This window comes from Ylistrum balloti, unplaced genomic scaffold (assembly GCF_031769215.1).
Source record: "Ylistrum balloti isolate Yb309-2 unplaced genomic scaffold, AGI_CSIRO_Ybal_v1 Utg370450, whole genome shotgun sequence".
NCBI classification, from domain to species: domain Eukaryota; kingdom Metazoa; phylum Mollusca; class Bivalvia; order Pectinida; family Pectinidae; genus Ylistrum; species Ylistrum balloti.
The window spans coordinates 2951288-2962225 of NW_026782299.1; the positions used below are offsets into that span (position 1 = coordinate 2951288).

The following is a 10938-nucleotide window of genomic DNA, read 5'->3' on the forward strand; positions in this document are numbered from 1 at the left end:
GTTTGTGAATAAAACATTCTAAAAAACCGTTCAATTTTAATCCGAGTTTCTAAAATGCTCTAGTGACGGCTAAAACCCCCAATTAAACATTCCTCTGACCTAGACGCCCTCGTGTTTATTTAAGACCACATGGAATTACACAAAATGTACATCGATGACAAACAACAGAATAAAGAAAATGTTGATGCAAGCAAAGCATCACCTCTCTTTTCCTTCACGATACCTTAAAATTAGAGACGTGCGCAATCGTGTGAACCCATCATTATTTACACTGGGGCAGAATTACTATCCATTATTTACACACAACATGGAGCGGCTCAATGTCGATGGCCTGCAGCTGCTGAGAGCGTATATTCAACTTGTCTTATTGTGACTGTCGCAAATATCTCGTGCTCATTAATGATGGTCAGTCACTTACTGCGTGGTATATGTCTAATGAAATTAAAGGTACTGATGAGAAAATGGTTCTTGCAAACAGCATCAAAACCAAACACCAGCGAAGTCTTCAACAAGAAAGATGTTCATACTTGTAAATTGACATGTGTAAAATGTTTTTGGCATAAAAGAAAAATAATACAGTATAGATCATGTTCCAGGATAGAAGGCTTTGCACATCCAGACAGCGTTAGATTGCGGGTCACCATTGTAGTACACAGAATTTTTAATGAGTAAACCACCCCGCATGTATAGATATTAGAAAATACGTACATATGTATGTCAACGACGTAAACAAAAAATCGCAGACAGGTAAATTAAAGTAGAATAAAAATCCCTGCCTTATAGAAAATGATGATTCAATTAATTGACACTCAATACGGTTGTAAGATGTAGACAATTCAACAAAACGATCCCGACTCGTATTTGATAAGAGATGATAAACAAAAGGACAAGTATATTGATATTCTTGCCCAATATCAGGACTCAATGCTTATATTTCAATTAAGATTGTTTCATTTCAATATTTTGAAAATTTAAGTCTACTTAAATTCTAGACTTTGTGCAAGTCTAATGGATTGAGATAAATGTTTAGTCCAACATTTTATATTAAAACTATCCAACAGTATTATTCAGACAAAGTATGATAGTGCGACACACTAGGCAAAATACAAAATATCATAATGTAATTGTAATAATTGATTTTGTGAATATATTTCAGAAATAAAGATAAATTCTCCGACAGGTACGCTCAGAGTAACTTCTATACTGTATTCTCTTCTCATTTCTTTCATTGTCTCCCGCTTCTCTTCTTCTTGGACGGAAGCCATTTTAAATTGTCACAGAGTGTAGTGTGACATCAACGAATATAATATGATAGCTTACCTCGTGATGGTAAGGCCATATACAATAGAAGCTACATCGTATAATGATAAGTTCAAATTATGTGACGTTATTTCTTTAAACATTAATAAATGCTTACAGTGCTGTTAAGTAGAATCACATCAAGGAGACAGATTTATATAAGTGTTCATCACTTGTTTCTGAATCCTTTTCTTTTGTATACCTAAGTACTCTGTAATATGTTATGTAATAAGAAAGAAATAAAGTTTAAACTAAATTATCTATTGCTGGTATAAAATAATGGCTAATGTCAAATCATAGAATAGTGATAGAATATATAATAATGGTAAATCAATATTATATATTGAGAAAATCATATCAAGTATTGATGAACTCAAAAATACAAAACAAATGATATAATGTCAAATATCAAATAATATTTTAATGAAATTATATGATATAATGAAAATTAAAATTTATGTAGTGCTTTCTACAACCATATGTGACAGATATGACACCCCATAGGTATACCTACGAAGGCTGAGTTTGACACTTAGGGTAATAACTTAAAGCATCTATTCCCGAGGTGGGGTCAATGTATAGTAAAATATTCATGAAATGGTGGTCGTATCATATTAGAGACTTTACAGAGACAGAGTAATTATACATGTGCACACCTGCAGCAACTCGGATGGTGCGCCGTTTCACCAGTGTGACATTGCAATCAGGTTATTTGTTGAGCAGTGACAGGGATGACGAGCGTTGTTCGGCTGGATAATCGTTGTATGTTGTGCCAATGAATACAGGCAATGGGTTGTAAATATCATATTGTAAATATACATATTTTCATTTTGATTGAGTTGGATTTCCATATCGTAAAGTACACAATATGTACCTTGGATAAAAATGTAAATCAACCTGTCCCTCAGGAAGTTGACCGACAATTATGTGGCGACTACATAACCCATATAAAAGTTTATTGGCTTTATTAAGAATGTAAAACTTGACATACATCTTTCAATTATTTAAATCACATAACAGGACAGATGATATTATTATAGTCTTCCGCCATAGGATTGTTGTGCATTAACTATACCATCACATGATGTTACATCGTGTCATTGTCCTATACAGGAATGCCGAAAACAGAAGACAGGACCTTGCGAAAATCAACAATGGGATATCATTGACATTGAAAAAGATCATATAGCTCTGTAATGTAGTAACTTTTCTCTCAAAGAAAATGCTGACCATATAAAACGTGTATATTACTCACTCTCACTTTACTAGTCTGTTAATTAGTTTATGAATTTCAAGATGCTTATGGATTCTGTTGAAAACTATGTCAGAGATTGAGTGAAACGAGACTAAGCCGCGTTGGATTATATAGGACATAGTTACTTCACAAGAATCCACATAAACAATGTTTAATTGCTGGCTCATCTAGCCATTCAATCGAACTTGTATCAAAACTATCAATTATCATTCTTGTAAACTATCAAATCTGGGTTACAGTCTTATTGTATATACTGTTTACACCACAATATAGCAGTTCTAAACTATTGTCCTTGTTCACTTGTTGAGAACTTTCTTTTACAAGAATGATGAACGGCGGTACAAATATATAGTTGTGAAATATACTGAAGCGTATTTCATGAAAACATACGTCATAATCAAAGAAAAAATATACGAAGGACTCAATCATAAAAATGATCGAGTGTCTGGTTGACAACATCTTTGTCGAGTTTGGTGTAAGGTCTTCCAACAAATTATTGGCACACTATGGGAACTAACTGTGGCCCTCTGTTGATTGACTTATTTTTGTTTTCATACGAAGCAGAATGTATTTAAGAGCTTATCAAAACAAGTCACAAACACCTTGCAAAGTCGTTTAATCTTATTTTAAGATACAATGGTGACGTCTTCTCTTTGAATAACGATAAATTGATTGCTCATGTCCATCGTACAGTATATACCCAACAAAATTGGAAATCAATGTCACAACAGGCTTTACATCAGCCGCTTATTCCGAGTTTTACCTTCATCGAAACCAACATGGACGGCTTTCCACCAAGCTATATGAGCGTGATGATTGCATTTTTTCTATTGTCAATGTTCCATTTTTGGATAGAAACATCAATACAACCCAAAACCTGTGTTTATATGTCGCACTTGATTCGACATGCAAGAGTGTATACCCATTATCACGATTTTCGTTTAGAAAGTCTTCAATTGGCGGAAAAACAAAAGATACAGCAAAAATTATGGGGAAGTTTTACGGTTGTCATAGAGATATGATGAAAAAAAAAAAATATATATATGTCTATATATATGTCTCTTTGTGATATGAAGCTGGACGTGTTTGATACTCATAAGTTTGTCTGTTGGTTCCATTGTTGTATACCTTGTTTATTTCCCCTTGTACTTATCAGGAGTCCCCGTGTAAATCTGTCTTTTGTTCATATTTCCCTCTTGTTTAATTTAATCTGAGTTTGGATTATGATTATGTTTATATGTTGTTTTTTGTGCTTTTGTTTTGCCAGAGACTCAACGTCGTTTCACCCAATAGCTACATAATACTTAATATTATATAATAAAAGACAAAGAAAGTTAGAACTTCGTAATTAATTCCTTCTCCGAGATATTGTTATGTATATAAAATATACACCTTTGACCAGGCAGCGACCGCCTCGATATGGGTATCCCACATCTGTGACGTCACAAGTTGGACATTGTCAAAAGAGCCCTATATAAATACACCAGGAAGCTTACCTGTGTGTTCATATGCAAGCTTTTCAGCTTCTAATGTGATATATGCCGTAGATACTTCCATCTGTATGTTATATTGAAAGCGCTTCATGCATATTCAATTTCGTTTATGATTTTTCCCCTTTTGAGTAGACAAACATTGTACTGTATGCGGACGTCTGGACACACATGAGATTGCTATTTATTTCAATCTGTATTTTCATGATTCGTGAACCTAGTGACTGTAAATATTATACTTTTAGATTATTCAACTGATCTCTAGAAATTATGATGAATCCTTAATCTATACATTACAGACAGACATCCGGTTAAACAATTCAGTCAAAGCAAGGAAAGAGCACCATCCCTTTCTGTACAAATACAGATACATATACTATTGGAACAAATACACCAGTAAAAAACCTATACTCATAATGAACAGCAACATGTGTACTTTAATTTTGAAAACCTGCATTAATACGATGTATGGGGAGGAGGTCATTTTGTTATTATTATGCTTTACTCAATCCAGCGATTTTAAAAAGTTAATACGTGTTAAATGTACCTACCAAATTTTGGGATTTTGCAGAGGGAGAGCTTTCCGTTCAAGTCTCACAAAGATAAGTAATATATCAATAAACCAACTGATTTGACTTACTAACTTATTCTTTTATATTTTTCTTCAGTTTAGTCCTTATTCACTTCCTCGTTATCCTGATTATGGCCATTGCTGAAAAATGGAATATCCATACGCAATACTTCAGTGGTTACCATCACTTTCGCTTTCTGACTAGAGAGAAAAAAAGTGACCGTAACCCCTGGAGTATCTGGTCGGCCGATTTCGATACGTAACGCAACCTTTTGTTATTTTGGATCATAAATGCTAATACTACGTATAATTTTCACTCATGGTACTTTTTAAGTTTATATGTTGTATTGAAATTGTGCGATAAACGCGTTTAATTAACAATTTTTGTAATATGTGTGTAGTTTGATATAGTTCTCAAGATTGTTTGTCACCATTATAGTCCAGTGAACGAGATTCTACTGAAACGTTATTCATTTCACAGCAATTGTGAAACGAGGTAACACGTGGTCGGGAAGGTGATTCTATTTGTTCCCACGTCCGGGGAATCGAGCTTCGGTTGCCTAAGTGAAAGTCAAGTGCTTTGTCATTCCACTGCCCGACCTTTCAAATCAAATTTTCTTTCCTATTTTAAAATGCTTTTAATTAACCGAGTCTTCAAAGTTTTGAATCAAGAAACGAAATTCCCATTGCTTTTAAATTTCAAAAAATTAAGAATAATTGAAATGTTATCCCTTGTCGGATACCAATATAACAAAAAACAATGGAATTTTGAAACCATTTCTGAACAGTTCTGTCCTTAATACATTGGCACATGTTTGATATATATCTTATTGAAACTGCTCTTACCTCTTTCTGTGATTTAAAGTTTGACATGCTTGATGATAATCACCATGCAAAGTGGTTTCGAATGAACTCGCATCAACAGTCTTCCTCGAAAATGTTGATGTTTAGAACAAGGCTTTAAATAATGTAACCTTCCGGAACACTTGGTTTATTATCTCAATGCAAATTGCCTTGCCAAACGATAATGGTCAAAAGTACACGGTCTCAACAAGTGATTCCAAACGCAAAGTATCTTTAATGTGAAATGTAATAAATGTAAAGCATGAACCCCCCCCCTGTTGTTGATTAGCTAATGCTAGTATAGCCAAGAAAGAAAACTGTAGTGAAGTAAAGAAAGCATAATACTCATGGCAAAGGCAAGAGAACTGTCCTTTAATTCTGTACAAGCTTTCGCAAGTTCGTGGGTCCCTAAAACATCAACCAATATTCGAGAAGGGTCATTCAGTAATCCCTACTAGGAGCTGTAAGCTGCTGTTCATGACCGACTTCTGCTGTTCAATCGGACGAGGCAATACTACGCTTTTGTTCTTGAATATAATGAGGCGTGTCTTCTACATTTTGTTGATTGAAGTGGCAAACGTCTACTAAAAGAATAACTCACCATAAACGAATACACCAATAAAAAAGTTGTGAAGGGGCATGGGTATGACACTGTTTACAAAAACAGGAAAGTACACCTGCGTGTACAACCTTGTCATTACTGTAACGTTGATACACCGACATGTTTTCGTTCAAAAAATTTGTAACGAAGTCATTAATCAATTTTCTTCAGCGACAGTACAAATGATATATGACCTTTTCATGAAAACATACATCATGGGGAGAGTCCTGACCTTACTGATGAGTCATAAAAGGACCAAAAACCCGGTTTACCTAATTGTCTTGCTCTAATTTCAGTTTGAATTATTAACACGGTGCTATTCTATTGTGTCTCTTTGGTACAATCGTGATAAGATTCAACATCACCAAGATAATTGATAATTTGTCCATATTAAAAAAGAATTAACATACAGTAAAAGCTACGAATTGTTTAGCTATATCAATGCGGAGGGTTATCTATAGTCTTAAGAGGTCACTAGAGTTCTTACTAAGCGCTCCAAATGATGGCCAGGTTCATACTTCTCATAAAAATAGATGTTTCCAGAAGTCACTTCCTTGATCAAGTGTACCCCTTCTGAATTTAGATAAATTCGGGATAATCAAACTCAATTTATGAAAAAGACCTAAAATGTCAAGTTACTATAGGAGAAACGTAGAGACTTCTTAAAACATCCCTGGCTAGCTCTTAGATTTAGATGGATATAAACAGCACATCTGATTTAAACAAATCAGATTCCTGGTAAACATCAACTTACAATGTATTATGCGACCAGATGTCATTTTGTCCGTGTCGGTATATAGCGGTAAGGAAGACCATTACTACTGGTGACCAAGCTTTATGTCTAACGATTGATAACATTGTAGAAATGTTCGATTTTAACTTGGTTTTGTAGGTACATGTCTATTTGGGTTAATAGGAAACGTTGGTCTGCATTGACTTGCAGCTTACAGCAGATTCTACATTAGATGTTATTGCTATAAAAAAAAATTATCGTTTGCTTTTGTTTTCCCTGAAGACAAGAAATTATCAGAGATCACACCATCGACATAAAGTAATGCAATATGTATATATATCATCCTTATTAAACAAAACTGAATAACACCAAATTGACAATCTCCTTTTGATATTTATACTTTGCAGGCTGACGAACTTGAATGATGTGTAAATATTTATTGAAATTATTATATCACTAATTACAATGACATTATTTATCACTTTTTTGTCCTAAGTTTTCTCTACAGAAACAATTTTGGAGAGTATGTCTGTTTTTATTTATCTTACAATTTGTTTAACAGACTACAAAACGGAAAACTTATATGATAAAAGATAAAAAGAGGGCACTTAATTTTTTCCGTGAAATGCCTCCCTGATAGGTCAAAATTCCCATCACTGGAAAATGTATGTGGTGTCATTACTAGTGACAATGATGATAAATGATTCCTTTTATCATCATTGCAAATGATCTATCCAGTTTCGCTCGTAAAACATTGTAATAAATTCAGTCGCTTAACTTGTACACAAACTGAGGTTTTTTTGTTTTTGTTTTGTTTTGTTTTTTATTCAAGGAAAGTATGCACTGATAAATAGGACATTTCCGTTTTAGGATATTCAAGATGGCATAAAAATTTACAGTTTGAAATAAAGACGATAAGGATCTATTCAAGTCATCACCAAAATTACATTAACATAGTTCAAATAACTATCCATATATATGACTTATCTGGTTATGTCACCAGAAAGTGCAGATAGTCGGTGATTTTCGCAAGTATGATATCTTAAATATTTCGCGTTACAGTAACTTGATCTCGACAATTTATCCAGGAAATAATCAGACGCGGTCTATTAGATGTTCTTTTACATCCAGATCGCGATTTTTGTTATTTCATTGAAGTATCATTGAGTCATTTTCAAACCTAACTGCGAAATTTTTAACCCGTGAAAATCACCAGCTATGATACATGACAAAAATGCATTGGTTAACATGTAGAATTGTGAAGTTGTTTTGATATAACAGTAACATCAATTGGAGTGAAAGAATTTAATAGCAAAAGCAGTATTACATCACTTCGCATCATTGTCATTGACCTCTCGATTTTGTTTATATCCGTGAAGGAAAGCGCGTTTTATATTGCTGAAAAATCGTTTATCTCTGCCTATTTTTATTTTATCAGACAAGGAAAATATTATTTTGTCCCAAAACAGCCTATCGTTGATATTAACATATGTCAATGTCTGCATACAGCGCTTCAAATCGGCATCAAGCTCTTCTGGGGCTAGGTGTTCAAGTGTGACAAGAATAAGGTGTTTCTTTTTTTCTAACAAACTTTGATGAAATGCTGTTCTAAATTCCATCAAACACCATTCACTCTCGAGGAACTTACGAGAAATAACGAGAATAGTGTGGCGACTGGCTTCAACACTGTTCACAATGTTTTCCGCAATGGCAGTTCCAACAGCAAAATCCCGTTGATGAAGGCAGAGTTTAAACGGGTCAAGTCCATTTGGACGTTCTAGACCAGGTACCAAAGTGTTCAATACCCAATCAGAATCGTGCTGACTGTATGAAACGAACGCGTCGAAATTTTTCCCAGCGTTGTCTTCGACTCGTTGACAAGGAAGTAAAATATTTAATCTCGTAAATGCCAAAATCACAATTTCTTTCCTGTATTTGATCATAATGATGATAAAAACGACGAGAATAACGACAATGAGACACAATATAATGATGGGTGCAGCTAGCAATGTTGTCGTTTCCAACTCACAGCCTAATTCGTTGAAAGTCAAACCAACAATTCTACGACCTTTCAAAGTTACCGGTCTCTGGCATTCTAGGTCCTGCAAGTAGATATACTGTCCCACTACACCATCAGTAGTTAAGTTGTTTTCATGACGAAAGAACTGGACAAAGTCACGCATACCACAGTTACAATCAAAAGGATTGTTTCGAATGTCTACTTTCACAAATCTATGGTGTTGTAATGAATGCAGTTGTTTCAGGGTTATAGTTGTTATATTGTTGTAGCGCAAATCCAGTGTACCCATGCTATGGTCTTCCGACCTAATCCCATAATCCAACACGCCTTTGAAATCACTTATTCTATTATGTGATAAATCCAAGTATTTCATGCGAGGAAAGTACAGCCTCCAGTCATCTAGTTTTCCAGGCAACTCTCGTAGTAATACATGTGACAAATTAAACACTTGAAGTGATGGGAATTCTGAGTTTTGTAAGAGGACACTGTCATGCTTCGATCCAAGATTCTTTGCTATACTTCGGTCTATTTCTATCAGTTTTGTATAATTGCATGTGAAAGCAGCACGAGACACCCCGCGATAGAACGTACGTGCTGCAACCGGTGTCTCCTCACTCTTCATGGATTCCACAGTTGGCATAACAAACTTGCTAAATGCAAACGAAATGTTTCTACTGATTGCAATCATGAGATCCTTTTCTGGGCCACATTTTGCTGCTTTTGTCATGTATTGAATGTTTTTGATCATTCGAGAAAACTTAACAGAGTCCACATAAAAAACGGAGTTCGTAATAGCGTAATACAATAGTGTGTCCGGAATAAGGTTTATTTCATCGTTGAAATAATCAGCCATCGAATCAATTATGAAACAATTGTGAACATGTATGTACTTCAGTCCATCGGCACGCATTGGATACGGTAGTGAGATATTCCCTCCATCGTGACATTTTATCGTTACGGCATAGGTATTCTTTACTGTCGGATTTTGTAGAAATTGTCTTAAGTCTTCGAATCTTAATGTATTCCCACCATTAACTGAACATGACGCGCAAACCGGTTGCACTATTTTCAAAGCATTCTTAACACTTTGCTTAGTTGGCGCATGTAGACATTCCAACCCTCGTAGAATACTGCACAGAGTGGACCATTCTTGAGGTAAACGATTCGTCAACATTTGCCCGGGCCGAGTACCTAGAAATGCTATTTCATCTTCCGTGAGGTTAGCATTGCTCTGAGGATGAAATGGAAACTTGAACTGATCATCGCCCACATCTGTAGAATTAATAGTGTTTATAGCTGCCGACATCATAAGTAACAGAGAATTTAAAATCATACTGATAGCAGTAATAATAAAACACCACATACTCTAGTAAATTAAATTACTAATTTCGAATTCTACTTTAGTTATTATATAAGAATTCATGGAATATCCTATACGCCTGCGCAGAAAAAAATGATGAATTGCACAAACTATGGTTGGTTGTTTGTTTTGTTTCTGAGTCCCTGACAACATACACTTTCACATTATGTCTGCAAGGTTGCCCTTCCGTATTATCTATGAACTCGTTCACCGGTTGAACATCTTCAGATCCGGAAGGTATTTCCGCTTCAATATCCTTCTAAATGCAGGTTCACAAGTCGTGCATGTGTAAAAGATATGGAATGTCACGTTCTCATTATTCTCTGATTGGTCGACTCTGCTTTATGGAAAAACCATACCTCCTACTAGCATGTATAAATATTGATATAAACATTTGTCACTAGGAGACAATGCACTTCATCAAAATGATAAAATGTTAGTAGATTATGTCGTTTTAAACATAATATTTTATCCTATGTCCTCTGGGGTGGTAAATATATTGTTTTCATAAGTTCCACACCTAGTTGTGTTTTTGGGGTTATACACTTACAATAACAACGCTAAAGCTACCGTGCATAAGCCGCTAATGAAATTTAACATTTATATATCAATTGTTTATGTATAAAATTGCACTCTAAACTGGAAGATCAAATCGGTATGTTGTAAGAGATATGTTTCTCCATTAACTTCATGTCTTAATGATTCAATTGCATTTCTATATTCCGTGACGTTTAACATACCAGAAATTGTGTAATCCCCAGGTGTT

The 10938-nt window shown here is 34.8% G+C and overlaps 1 protein-coding gene across 1 annotated transcript; it reads right to left on the minus strand.

The window, feature by feature from the left end:
- Positions 1–8120: 8120 nt before the first annotated feature.
- Positions 8121–10175, minus strand: LOC132554964 (toll-like receptor 6). Its single transcript, XM_060219292.1, has one exon. It carries the CDS (start codon positions 10173–10175, stop codon positions 8121–8123), a length of 2055 nt encoding a protein of 684 aa, XP_060075275.1.
- Positions 10176–10938: the final 763 nt, after the last annotated feature.